The sequence below is a fragment of the Ochotona curzoniae genome, unplaced genomic scaffold (genome assembly GCF_017591425.1).
Source record: "Ochotona curzoniae isolate NIBS_2020 unplaced genomic scaffold, NIBS_Ocur_1.0 contig_1, whole genome shotgun sequence".
Lineage (NCBI taxonomy): Eukaryota > Metazoa > Chordata > Mammalia > Lagomorpha > Ochotonidae > Ochotona > Ochotona curzoniae.
Window position 1 is genome coordinate 14680150 of NW_024464918.1, and position 24272 is coordinate 14704421.

Sequence of the window (24272 nt, forward strand, 5' to 3'; positions counted from 1 at the left end):
GAAATGAACATTTAATTGGTGCCTCCCCAGACTCACTCACTCACTCACTCTGACATTTTCTTTCTCTCCTCTTCACACCTTTTTCCCTACAATGAGCTAAATGGTCTTGCAAAGTGGCCAAGAGAGACGAAGATGATGAGGTTAACAATCCCTAAAATCAGTCCATGGAATGTGAAGACACGTGCACACCCACCCCCTTCTCCAGCTGAAGTTGACAACTTGGGAGACCAGCACACCCCAAGTTTTCCCTGGGACCCCTGAATTTAGAGACACTGTTGGAGGTATTAGCCCAGGCAGTCATGGATGATGGCAAGCGATGCGCAGGTGGGACAGAGGTGTGCCTTCAAAGTCACCGCGTTCTCCGGTAGCTGAGAATAAAATCTGGTTCCTCTTCCATTGTGGGTGAGATGAGCTGACAGGTTTCTGTGTGGTGTATGTCACAACCTGAAAATGATTCATTCTGCAAAGCATGAGAGAGTTCCTGCTTCATAAAAACAGTACAATTTGGAAGACACACACACACACACACAAATCAAAGGAACCATGTTCCAACACTGCAAAAGGCTATTCTGTTTAAGTAGCACAAGATCCACTTCCTGCATCCATCCCTTCTTTGCTCCCCTTCCGGCTTGCGTGGTTTCTTTCCTGACTCTGCTCCGGGCAGTCAGCCTAGGCAGGGAGAGGCAGGGGCCTTGCATGGTCCAGCACGCCAGGACCGCAGAGCGTGGGGTCAGCTGTCGTCATCCAGGATCTCAGGATGTTCCTTCCAGAAAGCATCTCCGATGATGTCACAGTGCAAGGGTACCGGCTTAGACCTGGTCCGAGTCACCGCCATCTTCTTCCCTTCCATTTCTGCTGGCAGCTTAACTTCTTTTGTCATGACTTCACCCACCTATGGGTAAAAGTGAAAGGTGTGGCACTGTTAACCCAAAAGCAGGTTTGGAAGAAAACACAAAAATAGGGGGGAAGTTCACTTTTCTACTGACATCCCTATTTTTGCTTGTTTATTTATAAGATTTTTAAATTTTTATACAAAAGGCAGATTTACAGAGGAGACAGAGAGAGATCTTACATCTGCTGGTTCTCTCCTTAAGTAGCTGAATGGCGGGAGCTGGGCCAATCCAAAACCAGGAACCAGGAGCTTCTTCCAGGTCTCCCAGGCAGGTTCAGGGTCCTTGAGGCTTTGGGCCATCTTCTATTGCTTTCCCAAGGCACAAGGAGGGCACTTTGGGAGTGAATCAGCAGATGCAAGATCTTTTACTCTGTAAATTTGCCTTTCTAATCTCCCTTCCTAATAAACAGAATCTTAAAAAAAAGAGACTCTTAGAACAAAGAAGGGATTTGACCCTCCTCATTAGCAGCAATGACAGAATTAAAGATGTTTCTTTCCTCTCACTTGCATCACACAGTAACCAACTCCATTGCAAAGAACAAGTGCTTCTGAAAATACTAACGTAAGAGCCAAAATTGTCAGTGGAAGGACTGGCTACTGAGGAACCATTTGTATGAAAGCATTCATTTTAAAAAATTTCATGTGGAAGGCAATACATTTAGAAAAATCATTATGCTAAAGAGTATAGGCAGAGAAAGATTGTGGCCCACGCGCAGAGTTAGTATGGAACATTACTATCTGGGGACTCTTGTGAAATTCCTGAAACCCATAAATTCCATCTACAGCATCTCCTGGTGCCTCCTAGTTTAGTTGTCATGGAACAGACACATCCTTTCATGTGAATCCAGGATGGGAGACGAATACTTTGCACGGGCCCCTTTAATGGGCGTTTGTGACCTGGGCAAAGCCTGACACCAACAATCCTACAATTCTGTGTACTGCTTCACATGGGTGGATTCCACACGGCTAACAAAACAGATATCCAACGGCATACTCCTTTTGCAAAGGGTCTGGGATAGGTCGGCGGCCAGAGTGAGCTCAGCACGCAGCAAGCAGGCAGGACGAGCTTGAGAGGTTCCCGGCTCTCCTGCTTGCTTGTCCTCCATCTTACACTGCAATGCAGCTGCATTACCTTCTGCCAAATCAGCACGGTTCCTTTTCTATACATCGCTGGCTCATTGTTGTAGTTGATGTTGAATTCAGAAAACAGAATCTCATTCTTGTCTGCTGCCAGAGTTCCCTGGGGGAAAAAAAAATAGGGATCTAAAACTCTGTATGCTTTCCCCCTCCCATAGGCTAGCAGTCCCTTTGCCCTCTATCTCAACTCTAAAACAAACCTAGAAGCAGCAGGCCTGTAACACCTGAGAGTTACTAATGAGCAACTCAGATCTTATTTAGATATATACCTCCCTACAGCTCTTTCCTGGGGGAAACGTAGTCTAGCACGTTAAACCACTGCCAACGATGCCAGCATTGCATGAGTGCCGGTGTTAGTTCTGGTTGCTCCACATCCAATCCAGCTCCCTGCTAATGCATGTGGGAAAGCAACAGAGGGTGGGCCAAGACCTTGAACCCCTGCCACCTTCATGGGAGTTCCAGGTTCTTGGCTTCAACCTGGCTCAGCCTTGCTGGTCATTTTGGGGAGAGACGAGTGGAAAGAAGATCTCGCTCTCTCTTTGTCCATCTCTATTTGTGATTCTTCCAAATAAATAAGTGAATCTTTAAAAAAAAAAAAATTCTTTGGGGCTTGGCATGGTAGCCTAGCAGTTAAAGTCCTCGCCTTGCCTGTGTAGGCATCCCATATGAGCGCCAGTTCATGTCCCTGTGGCCCTGCTTCCCATCCAGCTCCCTGCTTGTGGCCTGGGAAAGCAGTTGAAGATGGCCCAAAGCCTTGGGACCCTGCAGCCATGTGGGAGACCCAGGGAAGGCTCCTGGCTTCAGATTGGCTCAGCTCTGGCCATTGTGGCTACTTGAGGAGTGGATCAGTGGACAGAAGATCTTCCTCTCTGTCTTTCTCTATGTATATCTGGCCTTCCAATAAAAATAAATAAATCTTCAAAACAAAAAAATTCTTCTCTGCAGCAAACCCCGGCTCTTGGGGGATGAGAAGCAGATGCGGTAAGCAAGCACCCCCACCACACCAGGCACTGGGTGGTTCTTCTCTGATCGGATTGTCACTTTAGAGAGCAGAAAAGGGAAGCTTAGTCGCTCTAAAATTACCCACCGTTGAAGGATGTCTCTAATCTTCCAAGAATCAAAACCCAAACCTGCCTTTTCCAGATGTCAGATATACCTACTAGTACTCCTACTGTTGCTAAATGGACATCTTCACCATGAGCAGTACTGACTAAGACAACCATAGGCCCAGCAATTCTAATGAGCCAGGCACGGTGTCACTCCACCTCACGGTCACTCATCTTACAAGCAGCACTACTGTAAGTAAATATTTACTACTGAGATTGTACTTTCTGCAATCCTGTGTTTTACATGTATCATGCCCATTAATTTTCACCATAAACCTATGAGACAGCAAATCATATTTTCCATATTTTACCTATCAATCTGACGAATTGCGGCAAAGAGGATAAAATTAAACAGAAACATGAAAACCAGTATGGTTATTTGAGTCCCAGAGCATGCGTTCTTACTACACACAGGGATCATGAACCCAGCAGAAATGACAGGGCACTGGGAGAGTCAAGAGGCCTGGTGGGACTTGAGAACAAGATGGCAGTGCCATGCACACAGAGAACAGTTAGTTCACAGCTCCATCCGGGCAAGGAGGGCTATTGCCATTCAATCCACTTTGCAGCGGAGGACATGGCAGCTGCGGGAGAAGACATAACACCCCATGCTCACGGAATAAGCAAATGGCAGAACCATTACTGTCATGACTGCCATTTCTTCTCAGAGCAAAACTATAAAAGGGGCTAAAACAGGTCATAAAGGGAATGCTAAAAAAAAAAAGAGAGAGAGACAGAAAGAAAAAGACAGTGCTGTCAGAGACAGCCAGGATGCAGCTATCTGCAGCTGAGAGTGCAGCAAGATGGTAATACCTGTAACCTCCCCTGGGCCTGTGCCGGTGTCAGTCCAGCTTGTTGGATCAGCGCCCAGAAAACTGTATTATAGAGATTGTTGATGTGACCTGTGGGAGAACAGACAGTCCTGAGGATCTGCACAGAATCGTTCTCGGCACTCGCACTGCCCCTCTGGGTCCGACCGGGGAACGGAGAAGGCCAGGACAGGAGAAGAGCAGACACTGCCAGACACTGCTTCACTTGGCCATTCCACTGATGCCACCCACAAACCTGTCCACCTGTCCCCCGGCAACATCAACATAAACCAAATGAGCAGGCATCAGAAGTCAAACACACAAATACGTAAAGCAGCGGGCGACCACAGGGAAGGGCAAAGACGGGCACAATGGCTCCTGTGTGTGTAAAGCTAGCTGCCACCACACAGCTCTGTTAGATGCTATGTGCCACTGCAGAGCCGATATTGCCACATCTTCTGGCTTAAAATGAAAACCTTAGGGAGGTTTTGGAGGTTTTAGACTTTCCCAACTTAATAGCTAACGCTACTTTTAAACTTTAAACATCAGATTGCAACCCAAATCCACAGGAGCCAAACCTGTACCCGGTGAACCCCTTTAACGCCCGTGCTTGGTGACTGACTTACAATCGGCTTGCCGCCAACTGAGGTAGTCCTTTAGGGTCTGGTTGCTAGGATACACCACCACTCTTCCATCGAAGCCTGGGGGATACAGAAGGGGCTGGTCCTCAAAGTAATCCCGCCAATAAAACACATAGCTAGACGCGAACTGGGAGGCCACGTGCGTCATGAACTTACTTGCGACCATAAAGCACATTGGGTGGAGCAAGAAAAGAGAAAAAAAAGAAAAGAGACATGACATTAATTCAGCACCCTGACAGAGCCTGTGGGTGCGACAGGGAGATTACACAAACCACCCAGCAAGCCCAGAGATAAAACGTATTTGGTTAGGCAAAGCTATTTTAATATCTTGGGTCTATATTTTGAATGCAGACCATCTTTCCTTTCGGTTTTATTAAGGAACTTATGAACACCATAATTTTTTTCTCTGATGGACATGATGCAAACCACCAGTTCGAGTTTGTTTTGGGTCTTTGAGTGAGGGGATCATTTTTTTAAAAAAGCATACTGACGTATTAAATGAGTGTCAAAAATACTACCAAATCAAATACGTAATTATACACATTTGTATGTGTGTAATATTTATATTTATATAAATGTATATATAGTTATATAAGTAAATATAATGTTATAAAATTATATAAATATATAAATGTATTATATACATATATATATAAACAACACACACTGCCTGTGGAGACTGTCCCTGGCTACAGCGGCCTAGGAATCATTAGAGCACATGCTTCCGCAGTTTCCACCCAAGCGAGAAGCTGAGCCGAGTGGGCGCCGAGGGGAAGCCATCGGATCAAGAGGCCACTGGAGTGCCCGGTGCGGGGGGAGTGCTGGACTCTAACCGGCAGTCTACATCCACTCTGCAACTGCTGAGAAGTCTACGGAGCTCCTGTGTAGTGTGTAACTTTGCAACCAGGACCAGCACAGGAGCAGCGGCTGATGGGACGGATTCTGGAATTACCTGGCTCGTCTTTTAAACCAATTGCTTTTCCGCTTGAACACGAAGCTATACTCATCGCTCTGCCCGTAGGCAATCACTATGTCTTCCAGTTCTTCCATGACAGTCTGGGCACACTTGGTCATCAGGTGGAGGGCACGGCTGTCATTTGGTTTTGCAAAGTTGTGCTTCTCTGAAAACCTTCACAGTGGAAAGAGAACAGGGCACAGGGTACGGCTGCCGAAGTTTATCATTAGCAACACAGACGACAGAGGCTACTAAGATACGGTAACCAGGGCTGGCAGGACAGCTCAATTAGCTAATCCTCCACCTGCCAGTGCTGGCATCCCACATGCAGCTGGCTCACGCCCTGCCTGTTACCACTTCCCATCCAGCTCCCTGCTTGTGGCCAGGGAAAGCAGTGGTGGATGACCGAAGGTCCAGTGGCCCTGCACCCATGGGAGACCAGGAAGAAGCTCCTGGCTCCTCGCTTTTGATTGGCTCAGCTCCGGCTGTTGTAGCCATTTGGGGGATGAACCAGTGGAAGAAAGATCTTTCTCTATCTCCTTCTCTCCATAAGTCTGCCTTTCCAATAACAATAAATAAAACCTTAAAAAAAGAAAGGCACCAGTACTGTGAATCCAAACACTCCATTGACCCCCACCTAACTGATTTTAAAAACTCTGGCTCCTTCATTTCCTGAGCAACTGAGAAAAGGGGACAAAACTGCTAAGCTCCAGTCCCTTCTCTGAAAAGTGGGCACAGATGGTACTTACCTCATCGGACTGATAACAAATGTAATTGCCGATGACCCCGAATACATGCTCCAAAATTGTCACAGTGACCATCATTAATAAACCCGTCCTTTAAAATAAACGACGCTCTTCTTTATTACCCTCCTTTCGCCCCTCTCCCCCATGACTTTTCTGGACTCAGTCCTTGTGGCCTATAATTGACAATGAACTACGGACACACAGTAGAGTAAGGCCACAGCAGGGCCTACCCAGAACCCTTAAGTCGCAGCCAGCTGGTCGGATCACTGTGTGACTGGCTGAGGACTTTAAGCCCGGCGCTTCAAGCCGAGACCTCGCCCGAGAAGCACCTCGCTCCACTTTCTCGTTCTGGACTAGCACACAGTCCCACCCGGCTCAGCTCCCTGGGAGACGCTCAGGGCCGCGCGCTCATTGGCTGCCGCGTCACCCGGGCAACCGCGAGCCCAGGGCGGCTCCCGCGGGGCGCCGCACGCCGAGCCGCGCTCGCTCACCGGTGGAAGTTTCTGCCGTCCAGCCGCACCACCACCCAGCAGTGGGCCAGGCAGGTATCGTCAGCTTCGAAGTCCCGCACGTACTCGAACTTGCTTTTGGCCATGGCGGCCCCTAGGCTCAGGTACCGTCTCAGCGGGCAGGAAGCGGCGGCCAAGCAATCGCGTAGCTTCCCGCGACCGGAGACCCACATTCCCCTAGCGGAAGGGAACGGGCCAGCTCACCCCGCCCCGGAAGTCCCCGCTGGCCTGCGGGGCCGCTCTAGCCCGCGTGGAAGCCGTCACCTCTCTGGTCTGCCCGGGACCCGGGAGCGCCATGTTCTTCCTGAGGTACGCGCTAGGTTGGCTTTTTTTCTGGAACAGAGCGTTGGCACGAAGCTCTTGCAAAAATTCCCTTCCGAATCAGGTTTGGAAAGTGCTATTTCTCGCCTTCTAGGTTACATTTATGGATTCGTCACAGAAAGAGGGTAATAGGAGTGAAAATACGTGACACCGAGAAAGCCCCTTCTCGCGCTGCGGTGATGGTTCCTGCCAGTGTCTTTCACCACAAAGTTGACATCACTGGTGTCTGTAATTGTCCCTGTGGAAGTCAGTTTTCTCTTAGTTATCATTGCTCACCTTGTATTTCCACAAGCTCTCCTTCTGGGGACATCCAACATTCATTATAGGAGCAGCGTTGTACACACAGGATTAACTACCATATGCGACGTTGGCCTCCTATTTCGACAGTGGTTTGAGTCCAGGTTACTCTGCTTCCGGACCAGCTCCCAGCTGTTGCACACGGGAAAGCAGTGGATGGATGAGGCCGAGTTCCAGATTCCTGGCCCAGCCGCAGCCATTGCAACCGTGTGGGGAGTGAACCTGTGGATGGAAGTTTCCTGCTTGGATCTGTATTCATCTGCAAATTATTTGTCAACTTGAACCCATAATGTTTTTAAAAATGTGGTTCCCAGGCTTAGGTATTTAGCCCAGTGGCTAAGCCACCACATGTCAAAGGACCTCGGTTTGTGTCTTGGCTCTGCAGTCCATGCCAGCTTCGTGCTGATACAGCTGGGGAGGACTTAGGTGGTTGGGTGCCTTCCATTCCCTAACCCTACCCCTAGCTTCTGTGCCATATGTGTGTGTGTGTGTGTGTGTGTGTGTGTGTGTGTGTGTGTGTGTGTGTGGTGTCTGCTTCTCAAACAAAGAATGGTATTTTCCAGCACTGTTCATTAGAGGGAGGTGAAACAACCTCCCCGAAACAACACGTATTTTTCAAAGTTTATTCACTTACCTGAAGGAGTTGGAGAAAAAGAGGGAGAGAGAGATCTTCCGTCCATTGTTTCACACCCCAAATGACTGCAGTGGCTATAACTGGGCTGAATCTGAAACCAGGGGCCAGAAGCTACTTCCAAGTCTTTCACATAGGTTCAGGGACCCAAGCACTTGGGCCATCTTTCGCTGCCTTCCCAGGCACACTAGCAGGAAGCTGGATCAGAAGCAGAGCAGCCAAAACACAACTGGCACCCATTTGGGATGCCAGTGCCACAGGCTGCATCCTTAGTACACCACAGTGCTGGCCCCAGTAAGTATTTTTAAATACATTCCCAATGAGAAGAAATTCGCTAGGAAGATGGCTAGCTCCATACTGTAGCAAAGAAAATTCAAGATGAGTATACAGCAATGTATTGTGGCGGAAAGGAAAGAAATGTTTAAAGACTGATGAGGTAGGCATTTGGCACAGTAGTTAAGCCCATGCTTGGGATGCCCACAGCTTATATTGGAGAGCTCCCACTTCCAGCTTGTGTGTGTTTTAAACTATGTATTTTATTTTTATTGGAAAGAGTTTCAACCATTTACATTCAGGGTAAATAAAAATAGGCTGTAATTTGGTCCTGTCATTTTAGCAATGGGTTGTTCATTGATTTAGATCAGATTTAAGCAGAAAAGGAGAGACAAAGATCTCCCATCTGTTGGCTCACTCCACAAGTGGCCACAATGACCGAAGCTGAGCCACTCCAAAGCCAGGAGCCAGGAGCCTCTTCCAGGTCTCCCACATGGGTGCAGGGTCCCAAGGCTTTGGGCTGTCCCTGACTGCTTTCCCAGGCTAGCAGCAGCTGGATAGGAGGTGGAGCAGCCGGGACATGAACCAGTGCCTATATGGAATTCTGGAACTTGCAGGCGAGGATCTAGCCATTGAGCCATTGCACCAGCCCCCCTATTTGTTGTTGCTGTCTTCTAAGGTTTATTTTATTTAATTGAAAGAATTACAGAGAATGAGAAGGAGAGACAGAAAGAAAGGTTATCCATTTACTGATTCACTTCCCAAATGACTGCAGCAGTGGAGGCTGGAGGTGGGGCTGGGGCAAGCTGAAGTCAGGAGCTTATTCTGGGGCTCCCACATGGGTGCAAGGACCCCAGCATTTGGACCATCCTGCACTGCTTCCCTAGGCACATTGGCAAGGTGCTGGTTCAGAAGTGGAGCATCCGGGACTTGAAGTGGTGCTTATGTGGGGTGTCGGCATCTCAGGGATGGCTTTACCTGTTACACCACAAAGCTGTCCCACGAGCTTCCTGCTAGTGTATATCCTGAGAGGCTCACATTCTTGAATCTCTGCCACTCATGTGGGAGAATTGAGTTCCCTGACTCTGGGGCTCTTTTGCAGAATGACAAGTAAAAGAGAGATTCTTTATGCCTCCTCACTACCCATCCTTCTTGTCTCTCTGCCTCTCAAAACAAAAAATAAGTATATAAATAAAGCTTTTAAAGAGTGATGAGGGCATGTCTAAAAGATGAATAAACAATTCTGGCCACGTTTGAGTATCAACAAGAATTACTATAATTTATTAGAAAAGTATACATCCACAATTTCATAACTGTACTTGGAAAAAAAACTTCATTTGCTATCAGTAGAGAGGGTTAATACTCTTTTAACTTCTTACTCTGAAGATTTGATCTTTTTTTAAAATTTTATTTCTTTTTATTGCAAAGTCTGATATACACAGAAGAGGAGAGACAGATCCTCTGTCTGATGATTCACTCGCTGCGCCGATCCAAAGCCAGGAGCCTCCTTCGGGTCTCCTGTGCGGGTGCAGGGTCTCAAGGCTTTGGGCCGTCCTCGACGGTTTCCCTGGCCACAAGCAGGGAGCTGGATGGAAGTGGAGCTGCCGAGATTAGAACCAGCGCCCATATGGGATCCTGGGCATGCAAGGTAAGGACCTTAACCACTGCACCGTCGCACCGGACCCACCAAGGCATGTTCTAAGCGAGGTCTTTAGCTGCCAGGCTACCACATCAGGCCCTCAAGATTGATTCTTAAAGGGACAGAGCTAGACACTTAGGTTGCTTTGTTACATGGGAGTATAGTTCATTTCTAGTTGATGAGGGAAGTTCCTAGTAGATTTCTCTGCCTCTACTGGTTCTCTCTCTCTACTGGTTCTTTCTCCGATGCTCACGACCTCCAGGGTGAGGGCAGACAGGAGCCAGAAGCTTCTTCCGGGTCTCCCGTGTGGGTGAGGGGTTCAAGCACTGGAGCCATTTTCCACTGCTTTCCCAGGCCCACTAGCAGTGAGCTGGATAAGGGTGGAGTAATCAGGTCTTGATTAATATGGATAGATGGCAGGGTTAATATGGATAGGTGGCAGTTTCGTCCTGTCATTTTAGCAATGGTTGTTCTTTGTTCAATTTAGTCTTCTGTTGTCATTTTACTGGGTGTTCTCCACATTTGCCTTTGATTTTGGTAGTTGCTGTTCCTTTAGGTGTCACCTATAGGGCAGATCTGGAAGAGGCAAATTATTTGACCTTTTCTTTACTGTGGAAGAATTTTCTTTCATTTTCAAAGACAAAGGCAAGCTTTGTTGGATATGTTATTCTGGGTTGATAATTTTTCCCCTTTAAAATCTGGAATATTTCACTCCATTCTCTTCTGGCTAGAGAGTTTCCTCTAATAGGTCAGCTGTGTCCGCAGCATTTGGCACTGGTGGGGATCAGGGCTGTGAAATTCACCCTGTTCCTGCACTACCTGCCTGGGGTCTGCCGCTCTGTCTGTGCTTGTGGTCAGATGAAACAAAGCAGCAGGATGGGCAGTTCTTTGTCTGGATTCACCTCCTGGTGAACTCTCCCTTCCCACTTGGCCCCAGTGGAGCTCTGGCTGCTAGTGGAACCCACCTCTGGGGTACCTGGTCACTGCAACATCGCTCCATTGTCTCTGCTGCTTTCCCATGTCTGTAGTTTCTAGGCGCCCTCTGCCATTGGCTGATCCTCTCATATGTCCTGGAATCTGCTCTGCCTTCTCTCCTCCACTCTGGCTACTGATTCTCCTTCAGTTAAACCTGTCCTTATCCTCTGCTGCCATCTTGCTCTCTCCAAATTTGTTTTGCTATCCAAAAAGTGGGTTATTTTGAAAATACAAATGATGATTTTTGAAAAGTATATGCAATGCCACATATCAATTTGTAGGTAAATGTTAATTATCTTTATTATAGCTGGCTTAAACATGAAACAATATTTACTGTTTTGACTATCAGTACTTCCACACATATCTCATCAAATTACTCTAATATGTCCTTTACAATATTCTGGGTAGACTCCATAATATTTCAGCTACTTTTATAATTGGAAATCCCATTTCTGCAGTCCAAATCTGTGCTCTAAATCCTATTTAATCCTCCTTTCTTTTCCTTTCCCCTCCCCTGACTCCAGCATAGACCAGATTAGTCATTGAAAGAGATCGGAGTAGAAATTTTCAATCTGTTCTTTTATCGTACTCTCAGCCAACAGCTGGTAATGAATGGAAGGCATGGCTGTCTCTGAGACCCTCCGTAACATCACCTTGTTTCAAGGCTTGCTTTGAGGACAAGACAGGGATAAGTGAGGCAGAGGCCTTCTTAAGTACCTGATCTTTAGTTGGGTGCTGCCAAGAGCTCCCTCTGCTTTGAAATGTACTTGGTTGCTCTGGAGCCATTGTTAGCACCACTATGATCCTCTGTTACTGAGGATCGTCTGGGGTGGAGCAATGTTGGCTCTGTCTCCAGGCTCTCTCCAGAAGGTCCCGTGCCCGTGACCTCCTACGTAACTGCCAGCTCCTGCCTCTGCTGTTGCTCTGACATCCTTCTGATGGGATGGATGCTGACCTTTCACAGGCCCCAGACACTGACAGAGCCTGCGGTGCAGTGCCACCCCTTTCCTCAGCCTGCCCCCTGCTGTCCCTTCCTCTGGCCCAGGCTATTCAGAGACTTCCAAGTGTGTCACAGCCGCTGGTCTCTACAGTCACGTACAATCCCAAACTTCATGGACAGCAGGAGAGATGAAATCCTTCAGGATTTACCAGTGTCCCTCGCTATAGTGGTGGCACCAGGAGAACTCTAGGGCCCCAGCTCCACACCATTCACTGGCTAAGGAAACAGCAGTGTGCCTGATCTAGAAACTTCCCTATTCCCGTCAGCACAGTTATGCAACCACAAAAGTACTGTTAAGGCTGTGGCAGACTGCATATCAGTGGTCGCATAAGATTGTATCACCTGGTGACGTCATTGCTGCCTTGATTCCTGTAAGTACATGCTATAATGCTCACAATGATAAAATCACCCAATGGCATGTTTCTCAGAACCTTTCTGTCTTTAGGCAATGTGTGACCATACTTGTCTTTGACTGGGGGGTGGGAGGAGGGTATGTGGCAAAGTATGTGGTGGTGGAAGGAAGTACAGAGGGAATGAAGTAACATTTTACCAGGAATTCCCAAACAAGCATCTGATTCTCCTTCTTCCCTCCCTTTTCTGTTTGCATAGACAGGTCTACAGGGGGCAAAGGGGAAAGAGGGCAGGCTTAGGGGTGGGAGTGGTAGTTTATGATAACAGGACCTGGGAGAGAACCCCTCCATAGCCCCTGTGATTTCTGAGGCTGAAACCTCCAACTGCCCCTGTAATTATCACTCTCTCATCTTTTTTCTTTAAAAAAAAAAAAAACCTGCTTCTGGAGATGGCTAAGTGCTCAGCTTAAAACATACAACAAACACTACATTTTGCAGCCTCCTTTAAGATAAAGCCAAATTGAGCAGGATTTGTGTGGCTTTAGTAAGTTTCTATAAAGAAGAGACCACTCAGTTTGGAAGTATAAGCATAACCTTCTGTTGTCTTTCCCTTTCTCCTTTCGGCCTGGAATGTGGATGCAAATGGCTAAAGCTTCAGCCATCTAAGAAATGAACCACAAATCAAAGTGGAAGAGCCTGACCTGAAAGGGCATGGTGCAAAGAATGAGATGCCTGCATGTATACTCACTCTCTCACTTTAAATACGATCCTGCTCTGACTATTGCAGTCTGCTTGTCCTTATGCTGCTAGTTCTCATCTTTCTTGGGGGCAGTGGCCTGAAACAAACACAGGGAAATGCATTCTTACAGCAGGTCCAAGAGGTAAGGCCCTCTGAGCCAGATCTAATTCTACCACTGACTTCTGACAGGACTTTGATTATGCCTGGAATTATGAAATGCTTCCATTTCCTTATCAGCAAAATAAAAAAGAAGACAAAAACATCATGGTATAAAGAATGAGCACAGTGTTAGAATTAATTTTCGTAGTTCCCTTCTATTTTTGACATGTGGTACTGATTTTCCATTTATAGTCACGACACGGAGCTTCACTTTCAGATTAATTCACTTAAGTCTAAAAAATTGGCAGGCAACTTGCACAGTTTTTCACAATAAAGCATACCTAATTACCAATAAGGATAAAAAAAAAAGACATTCCATGTTCTTCATTCCCATGCTAATATATGCTAATATACATTATATATATTACTCATACATACATATATATAATATATACTAATATAACCACACACATCAGAATGAAGCACCACAATTTTAAGAAGATTAATTAATTAACTCTAAATGCAGAGTAACACAGGAACAGACAGAAAGAGAGGAAGGGAGAGAGGAAAAGAGAAAGAGGTGGAGACAGAGGCTAGGACAAATCTTCCATCCTTTAGTTCACTGCCAAAATGGCCACAACAGCTGTGCTCGGGCCGTATCAAAGCCTGGAGCCAGCAACTCCATCCAGGGCGTCCTTAAATGGGTGGCAAAACACTCTCAAGTATTTAAGCCATCAACTGTGGCTGCCCAGGTGAATCAGCAGGGAACTAGAACAGAAGCAAAGTAGCTAGATGCAGGATACAGCACGGGATATGGGTGTCCGAAGCAGCAGCTAAATGCACTGCACCACAAAGCCTGCCCCAGCATCACAGACTTTAGTAACACTACCAGTGGCTCGCACATATGTGGAGCTACAGAAACATGTACAAATTGTGTAGAAAGTGTAAATTCATCAAGAATACTTTGGGAATATGAAAGTATCTAGGTGAACAGATATGTTTCCAACAACCCAGAAACTCCAGGTGGGTATATACCTAGCACACACTCAGGCACACAGACGATGTTCAGAGCATAATTATTCATAAATATTCTCAGATTGGAAACAACTTAGGATCTAATCAGGAATGCAATAAAATAAACTGTGGCACAGTGAAATACTATCTAGCTATGAAGATCACTCCATGGTGCAAGCGGCTTGAATCTCAGAAACATAATGTAACATTAAAGTGATTGGAAGTCAAATAATGGCCAGTGTAAGACTCCATTCCTGTGAAGCTCAGACATGAGCCTGAGTTACCTAAGGAAGCTAGTGCCCTGAGAGCAGAGAAAGCTCACTGCCATGGGCTCCAGGCAATGTTCTTTCCTGATATGTACATCTACTTTCATTAAAAGAAAGTTAATGGGCCAGTGAGATAGTCTAGTGACTAAAGTTCTTGCACATTTAACTGGCTTCTTAGGCCAGTCTACCCCCTAGCACATTTAAGGTAGGCTAAGCTAAGGTGTTCTGAAGCCAGGAGACCGTAATTCAGTCCTGGCCTCCCACACAGATGATAGAAAGCTGGAGTCAAGAGTAGAGTCAGATATCAAAACAAGGCACTCCAAACACCCCCTCTATTAAATATATTTCAGACATATTTTCAATTTGTGATGGATTCATCAGAAGGTAGCCCTATCATACATTGAGAAGCATCTGTATGATGGTTCTGCAAAAAAGCACAACCAAAACCCTTGGAAAGATCATATTCACCTCCAACTCATATCTGGATATATACTTAAAGAGTTGAAAACAGAGTCTTGAAGAGATTTTTTTGTAACCTTTGTTCATAACAGAATTATTCACAGTAGCCAGAAGGTAGGAACAAACCAACAATCACAACATGTGTATATATATACCAGCCTTTTAACTTCTGACACAGGCTGTAATATGGTGAGCATTGAGGACGTTATACGAAGGGAAAAAAAAAAAAAACAAAAACATACATACTGAACGACTGAATTCACATTAAGGTATCTAATATAGTCAGATTCATAGACAGAAAGAATGTTTGGATGCCAGGAAACAAAGGATGAGGGGACGAACATGTTACTATACAAGAAACAGCGTGTTGGTTTTACAAGATGCAAGGAGTTCTGAAGTTTAGCTCACAATAATGTGAATGTGCTTAATAGTACTGAAGCTTGGGCCCGGCGCGGTGGCGCAGTGGTTAAGGTCCTCGCCTTGCACGCCTGGGATCCCAGATGGGCGCCAGTTCTATCCCGGCAGCCCCGCTTCCCTTCCAGCTCCCTGCCTGTGGCCAGGGAAAGCAGTTGAGGACGGCCCAAAGCTTTGGGACCCTGCACCCGCGTGGGAGACCCGGAAGAGGCTCCTAGCTTTGGACTGGCATAGTATCAGCCGTTGCGCTCACCTGGGGAATGAATCATCAGATGGAAGATCTTCCTCTCTGTCTCTCCTCTCTGTATATCCACCTTTCCAATGAAAAAAAATAATAATAAAAATAAATCTTTAAAAAAATAGTACTGAAGTTTACACTTAAGATATGATTATGAATTTTTTAAAGATTCTTCAGACTGCAGATATTTATGACTTAACTGGACACTGGCCTCTATTGTGTTTATTTCTATTTGATAGATTGCTTGTTCACTGTAAGTTGACAGAAGGAAAAATAATTGCTTTTGGTACGAATGTCATATTTCAGTTTGTCTTCTCTGATGCTGACTCATGTCATTTGTGTTAAGAGCTGCATTATGTAAATGAAACCCAGGGTGAACAAGGACGACAAGAAGGACTAATTTGTCTTAAAAATCTCCCTCCCTCCCTGAACCACTTTAATCTGTTCCTGGCTGGTAGTGATGTGCATGCACTTAGGAATGGTGCCAAAATCTGTCAGGGTCTTGAGACAGATAGAAACATTGGGACACACCAGTGTGCACCGGACTATGGCATCTACAACTATTATTCCAGATAAAACTAACCATAATAAGACCTTCAAATTGCTAGATGCTTTTTTTTTCTGAAGTGTTTTTATTTCTAAATGGTTACTGATTGTGTGTCCTTAAACGGAAATGTTAACTCAACTGGCCATTCCTTTCTCTACTTAGCTTAGCTTTTGGAAAGATGTGATGGCTGGAGGGCTTGGAAAAGAATGCAAGAAAATAATTAAAAAAGAAAAAAAACAGGAAAATAAGATGTATGATAATACTTCCAAAAAATTCATAGAAAAATGGAATTAAAAATATGAGTTTATTCTGGTGCAAAATTTTTAAATAATGCATGGAAAGCACAAATTATGATAATGCTCTGCATGGGTTTCAAAATTGATTTTGCACCAAAATAAGCTCATAGCATTTAGTTCCATTTTCCCATGAACTTTTCTGAAGTACTGCTGCATGCTTCCTAGACCATTTGGCTTTATCTCATTTAATCCCATGAATTTACTCATGAATTGAACAAATATTTCTTAATTACCCAGTTCACTTGAATTGGCTCCATTTGATTCCATTAATTTTATCATTCATTGAGCAAATAATTCTAAATTTCCTACATTGAGCCATACACAATAATAGGCAACAACAAACAAGTCAGCCATGGTGCCTGCCCATGGAGTTCATGGTCATTTGGAAAAGACAGACATTAAACAAAGTGCTTACAAGTGGCTGCTGCAATAGAGCTGTGTTAAGGGCTGTGGAGTAGGCTGGAGGTCCTGTTCTGACTGCAGGGATCAGAAGTGGTATGGGAAGTAGTATTTAAATTGAGATCTGATAATGAGATCATTTAGACACCTGTTTCATAGGTTCTGCAAACTTTTTAATGGTGAATAAATAAAATGTTTTTGCTTGCATAAAATTTTTTTTTTGAGTTTTTTTTTTTTTATTGTTGCTTACATTGTACTATGTAGTACAGTTTTATAGGCGCTGGGGATTCCCCCCACCCCTCCCAGCTTGCATAAAATTTTGAAAAGCTTTCTAGAACTTTGTGAGTTTCAATATCATTGATCAGGCCACCTTCAAGAACACTTATTGAGCACCTTGTATGTGTAAGGGCACTGAGATACAGAGTGGAAGAATAAAATAGGGACAGTGGTATAGTCTGCAGTCTGTTATTTCTTCTGTCTCAGTGAGTCCATAGGGGAAGACCATTACTGCCCCCATTGTATATGAAAGGAAACAAATATCATAGGACCCAATTACATGACTTGCCCATTATCCCATGGCTTCTAAAACTAGGATTTAGAATCCAGATGTCTTGACAAAAAAGGGTCCTCTCTATTCGGCCACCTTGTATTTGTATACTTCGAAGGAATGAAGTTGACAGCTGTGATTTTTGCCTGCTCAACATCTATTTTTCTAACTTATGACCATGAAATTCCAACTACAATCAGGACCACCTTAGTATTGAAAGGAGAAGCAGAAAAAGTTCCCCTTCCCCAGACAGACCTAGTCTTGTGTCTGGATAAAGGCTTGGTGAGTTTGGCCCACACTGGAATTATGCTCCTGTTTGTCCTATTTGGTAATGGAAGACTTGCATAATTGTTTATGATGGTCTTACCAACAAGTGAGATCTGGGCTGTCAGGTTCAAAGATGTGTATCTAGTCCAAGCCAGGCCAGTGAGATAGGACAAACTTTGTTAGAATGACAGGAAGAGGGGTTGTTTTCCTACTATAATTGTTACCTTCAAAAGTGATGAAGCTGCCTAGGAATTGAACAGAATCAAAAGAAAGAAAATATCAACTATGAAGACAAAAGTTTTTTTTTTAAGATTAATTTTATTTTATTGTTGGAAAGTCAGATACACAGAGAGGAGGAGAGACAGAAAGGAAGATCTTCCGTCTGTTGATTCACTTCCCAAGTGGCCACAGTGGCTGGAATTGCACCAATCTAAAACCAGGAGCCAGGAGCCTCTTCCAGGTCTCCCATGTGGGTGCAGCATCCCAAGGCTTTGGACCATCCTTGACTACTTTCCCAGGTCACAGAAGGGAGCTAGATGGGAAGAGGGGCTGCCAAGACAGGAACTGGTGCCCATATGGGATCCTGGCAGTTGCAAGGCAAGGAATTAGCCACTAGGCTACCACGCTGCGCCCCGAGACGGAACTTTTTAAGAGATTGTTTGCTTATTTGAAAGGCAGTACAACAGAGATGGGGAGACAGAGATAGAAAGAGATCTTTTGGACTGATGTTGTGGTATAGCCGATAAAGCTGCCAGTTGCAATGCCAGTATCTCATATGGGCACTGGCCAGGTTGAGACAGGCTGAAGCCAGAAGCTTGAAACTCCATCTGCAGCTCCCATGTGCATAGAAGGGCCCAAGCACCTGACTATCTTTGCCTGCTTTTCCAGGTGAATTAGTAGGGAACTGTATCACAAGCGGAACTGCTGGGACTCAAACCAGTACTTTGATGTGGGATGTCAGCATTGCAAGTGGTGGCTTGGCCTGAAGTGTCACAGTGTTAGTCCCAAAAAGAAGATTCTGGTGGCATTGATCACCTAGCCTAGTGTTAGTGCTATCCCTCGAGGGCAGGAATTTGCAAAATGTTTTTCAAACTATTAGCTCCCTTGCCAAGAATGCTGCCTGGCATACAGGAAGCAATCAGTGAATTAGTTTAAATGACTGAATGAACAAATTCCTTTATGTGTATGTAACTGGCCTCCTTTAAAAGTCTCGATTTCTTGAGGCATATATTATATATATACATATATGTATATGTCTGTGTGTATTTTAAAGCTTGTTTTCCCCAAAAATTGTTCTCTCACATTCTCCTTTTTTACTGTTAGCTTAAAAAATAAAAAGACGTGGCTAGATTCCATAGCTTGGCAGTTAATAAAATGTTCTGGTGTTGGTATGCAGGATTAGTCAAGAACACTTTCCCCCAAAACACATGCAGCTTTCTCCTTATCAGCCTGATTCTTCCGTCAACTCACGGTGAAGAGTTGATAAAGCCCATCTGGTCCTTGTGTCTTTCACCAAGTTCTTTCAGGACGTAAGTGCTGTTACTACTACTGGCTTATTAGATCCACTTAGACTTTTAGAAATTAGAGGTGAATACTTCATGTCCAAGATGATCAAGTTTGGACCTTTGAAATAAATTTCCAAAATCTCATTCAACATCTTCTTTATCATATTTGAGTTGGATCAAAAGCAACTAATACAAATGGGATGATCTTGTAAGAGAATAGGATGGACTAGTATAAATTCATTCATGTGACACACACACACACGCAGAGTGGATTGAGAGACATCCCTAAAAGAGATGGAAAGCAGAGAATAAGAGGAAAGCCATTAGAAGCAAAGTAGGACTTGCAGATATTAAATACATGCTAAAGACTTTGGCTTTGATCTACTCAATAATGTTTTAGGAAAGCTAATCTTACTTTGCTATGAAGAGTAAATGAGAGTGAAGAAATCCTGGAGGCAGCTAGGTCAACTGAGAATACATTTTAATATTTATATTTGCAGTTCATATTAAAAAGGAGACATGGATTTTAAAAGGATGGTGTCCATAAAACATTTTGAGGTCTAAAATGAAGAGCTATAATCCTTTTAGAAAAGGTAAAGTAATAAGGCTTGATTACACAAAGGTATTATTATTGACAAAAAGCAGAGTATGTGTAATGAAGTATAAATTCTACCATGTAACCTGGAGTTATTTATAGGGATGCATTTTGAGTGTTCATAACAATTTGGTCTCACATGGGTCATAGATGGGTAACAAAATTGGTATAGGGAAATACATTTTAATTTAATTTTTTTCCAGTTGCTAAGCTGGTTTATTGAATAAAAGAATTTGAAATCTTCATGCCCATCTAAAAATGGAAACTGGAATGTGAATTGACTGTTACTCATTCTCATGCAATGGAAATTAAAGATAGAAGGAAATCCAGTGAGTGATTTGTGAATAATTTCCTTGGGAAGAGTTACTTCCTAATATTAATTCAGTAAGATCTTCTCTTTATTTCAGCAATGAAAAAACGTGCATGACATATACAATACTACCCTTGCTTGATATTTATTACTCATTTGTGGGTACCAAGTGATTCTTTGAACACTAACACACAGAATTTTTCCTCTAAATATCTCTGGCATAGTTTTCCTCTGATGCATAGTAGTCTCTAAAATATTAAATTGGGAAGAGAATTCAAAGGATTTCAGAGGCTGTACTGCATTGTATCACTGTCATTGCTTGCATTTATGCCATTTAAAGAAGTCTTTTAAATCTGCAATGTTTTGGTTAAAAGGATCACTACTTACAAATATGTTCTTTTATAAAATCTCAGTGACTCCTGCCCCCTTAAATTCAGCTCAGGAATACAATATGAGTTGCCCTCCTTTTTGTTACTATATTTGTAAAGAATTCTGTAGTTACACAAGTTCAAAATGTGCTAACCAACATAAATCAGAACCTAAGTAAAATAACTTTATTTGCAAAAACATAACCAAATTATCTTCACTCTCTGATATATCTAGACTGTTTTATAGATGTCTGAGGATGAACATCATCTTTTCCATTTCCACACTGCATTTTGATCAGGTTCATCCTCATGTTTCCAACATAGACCTGAAAATCTGTAATCACTGTTGCTTCTTCTCTGGTTCATCTCCAGTAATAGTGGCCAACATAAAATGGAGCCTTATGCATTAATGTTGAATATTCTTAAAGCAGTTATTTCAGGTATATAGTGTTATTGTCCTCATTTTATAACAGAGAGAACAGAAGTGCTGGAGGCAGGATTGAAAGTCAGGAATGACTGCAAGACTCTATAATCTTACCTGAGTTTGCTATAGTGCCTCCTAAAAATATCTTCTTGTTCATCTATGAATTCATTGATTTATTCATTTGTTAATTCATTTCTTCACTCCACAAATACTGATTAACCAATCTAGATCAGACACTCTAGACAGTGATAAAATGATAAAGACAAACTCATCAATAAAGTTTAGGGAGCCAGACTTACTAATACAATATTAAAGGTTTATGTGTTTATGCATATCAGTATATTCCAAGTTCTACAAATTTGGATGCTTTGGGCTACAGATAACTAGGAATTTCACTTAGAAAAAGTCAAGCAATATAGAAATTTACTTAAATCACAGATTTTTCAGCTTCAGAATTTCTCCAGTGAGTCAGTGTATTTTTCATTCTTCTAGAGTATTTTTCACTTCTGTGGTGTATAACAGAGACCTCTCCGCTGTGGTACCGGAAACACATCCTCACACTACAGCACCTGGAGCAGAAAGGGCAGAGATGAACAGAAGAGCTCTTTCTCTTCATACTTGCTGCGTCTTTCATCAAGGAAAAACATTTTCCCCAGAACTCTCCAGTAGTTCTCCTTGTGTCTCAGTGAGTATACTCGTTATGCTCCTAGCATCTAATCGTTGGTGCTTTCTGGAAATTCAGCAAATGTTTGTTGAATAAATAAATCAATCAGCAAAAGGGAACTCTCCTCCAGCCTGTCAATGAGGTTTTCTCACTCATAAAAAGAACCAGTCCCAGACCTCTTTGCAGTGCATTTTCTATTAAGACAAGAAAGCAGTTAGTTTCCTTCAGCTGCTGTATTAAACTATTACAATTTGGGTTACTTAAAGCAACAGATGTGTTCTTCCACATTTCTAGGGAAACTATTTTTAAATCATGGTATAGGCGTGCTTGTTTTCACAGCACATATATGAAATCAAGATACAGACAGATCGGTTCCTTCTCAAGGCTCAGGATGGTAGGGCGGCATACATCTCCCCTCTCTTCTGATGGCTCCCAGCAGTCCGTGGCACTTCTTGGAAGCCGGAAGCATCATTTCAGTGTACTTCCATCCTTACATTGACTTCTCTGTACCCCTCTTCCTCTTCAAAGTGAACAGGCTACTGGATGGAGTGTTCATGCAAATCCAGTATGATACCTTCTAAATCCTTAACTACATATGTCTCCAGAGACCCTTTTCCAAAACAAAGTCGTATTCTGAGGTTCTGGTTAGGAGATTGTGAGGCCCTTGCTTAACCTGTTAGGAGAAAATCACAAGAAAGTGGTCCTTTATTGTAAGTGTCTATCACTAAATAAAAGACCCTAGTGTTCCATATGTAAGTCATCAAGGAACTAACCAGTGGAATTCATATGTCATTTGACAGTTACTGAAATCCTTCCATGACAGATGACAGAAGACAGCAAAAAATCCTTCAGATTCATTATGAAACCTAAAGAAAGTTTTCTGTGACTAGAAATGTATTCTGAGTGATGCCCACATGTTGGATATAGAAGACAAAAACTTTAAGGAAAATGTATTAGTTTTTCACTACCACAAAATACCTGAGGCCAAATCATATCCAATGTATGGCAGAAAGTATAACAAAACATTTTCAAAGAATTAAGTTATCACAATAAAATGAACAGTACAACTTAGTAAACAGAAACATTAATAGCCAAAAATTAACAGTTCAAAAGTATGAAATGAACGTTTCCATAAATAAGCTCAGCAGGAAAAATCAAGGTGGCAAAAGAATCAGCAGATTTGACAATAGATCACTAACAATTATCTAATTCAAACAACAGAGATAAAAACATTAAAATTTTTTTTTTGCTCTTTGGGGATTAAGGGTAAGTATTTCAACACATGAAAAAAGGTGAGGAAAGTATCAGGAGAAATAAGGACAAATTGGGTCATGTCAGTCCTCAAACTTTGTCTTTAAAATTATGTTGGCTATTATTGAGACTGATTTTTAAAACATTAATTTTATCTTATTAAGAAAACACCTGCTGTGATTTAGACAGGAACTCCCTTGAATCTATTATCAATTTTGGAGAAACTTAAAGCATAAAATTACGGAATTGCCAATTTGCAAACTGTGAGTACACCTCCACTTTTCAAAAAAGATTTATTTTTATTAGAAAGTCAGATTTACAGAGAGGAGGAGAGACAGGAAGATCTTCTGATGATTCACTCCCCAAGTGACTGCAATGGCCGGAGCTGAGCTGAAGCCAGGATGCAGGAGTTTCCTCCAGCACTTCCACGTGGATTCAGGGTCCCAAGCCTTTAGGCCATCCTCTACTGCTTCCCCAGGCCACAAGCAAGAAGCTGAATGGGAGTCAGAGCCACTGGGGAATGAACCGGCGCTCACACTGGGATCGCAGTGTGTGCAGGGCAAGGACGTTAGCCACTAGGCTATTGCACTGGGTCCTATATCCACTTACTCTGGTCTTTAATAATCAGTGTCTGTAATTTTCAGCATACAGTTCTACACTTGGATTAATTTATTCATGAAGAATTTTTTAAAATATATTTATTTGAAAGAGCAACAGAGCAATGGGCAGAGCTAAACCATATTAGGATGCTTTTTGTATATGTCAGGTTCACTGGTCAACATGACTATTCAATAAGCGAAAAACAAGCAATTCTTCCTGTAAGGGACTTTACAGCTAAATGGCAGAGGCAGAATCATACACAAACACATGACAGATTGTGGTAAATCAACGATGGATGAGTTTGTAAGGAGGATTGGACCTGAGTCTGAAAAGGCTTTTCTAATGAACTGCAGTCAAGAGGAACGAAGCAGGCACAAAGGGAGGAAGAGCATTCTGGCAGGTTCAGGGGCCCTCACGGTAGCAAGAGAACCAGTGAGGCCAGTGGCAAGGTGGCTGAGTCCCACAGAACCAGGGATGGCATGAGCAGGCAGAGGTCAGAGACTTGTGGGTGTTTGCACGTTTTGCCAAGGATTTTAGAGATCATCACCTCGTCAGTGGGAAGCCAAAGAAAGATGGAAGAAACCAGTGTGATAGGACCAGTTTGCCTTTTTAAAATTTTATTTTGAAAGATTTACAGAGAATAGACCCATCTTCCGTCTGCTGATTTCACTCCCCGAGTGGCCGCAATGGCAGCAGCTGAGCCAATCCGAAGCCAGGAGCCTTTTCCGGGTCTCCCACGCGGATGCAGGGTCCCAGTGCTTTGAGCTATCAACTGCTTTCCCAGGCCACAAGCAGGGAGCTGGATAGGAAGTGGAGCAGCCGGGGCACAAACTGGTGCCCATATGGGATCCTGGTGCTTGCGAGGTGAGGATTTAGCCAGTGAGCCATTGTGCCTGACCACAGTTTGCATTTTTAAAAGCTCTGGGCAGTTGGTGTGTAATGGGCCAAAGTAAAAGGCAGGGAGACTTTAGGACTGGGGCTGTTTCCAC

The 24272-nt window shown here is 43.6% G+C and overlaps 1 protein-coding gene across 4 annotated transcripts; it reads right to left on the reverse strand.

The window, feature by feature from the left end:
- THG1L (tRNA-histidine guanylyltransferase 1 like) lies at positions 1-7042 on the reverse strand. Of its 4 annotated transcripts, none has more exons than XM_040988580.1 (6): positions 6778-7042; positions 5538-5714; positions 4571-4740; positions 3949-4037; positions 2025-2132; positions 1-892 (listed from the first exon to the last, which is right to left on the reverse strand). In XM_040988580.1, the coding sequence occupies exons 1-6, from the start codon at positions 6966-6968 to the stop codon at positions 731-733; spliced, it is 897 nt and encodes a 298-aa protein (XP_040844514.1). In that variant the 5' UTR covers positions 6969-7042; the 3' UTR covers positions 1-730. The 4 variants fall into 4 exon arrangements, with proteins under 4 accessions (XP_040844514.1, XP_040844602.1, XP_040844759.1 ...); XM_040988668.1 differs by lacking the exon at positions 6778-7042 and adding an exon at positions 6290-6593; XM_040988825.1 differs by lacking the exon at positions 6778-7042 and adding an exon at positions 6290-6451 and having other exon boundaries at positions 4571-4645.
- Between the last annotated feature and the right edge of the window lie 17230 nt (positions 7043-24272).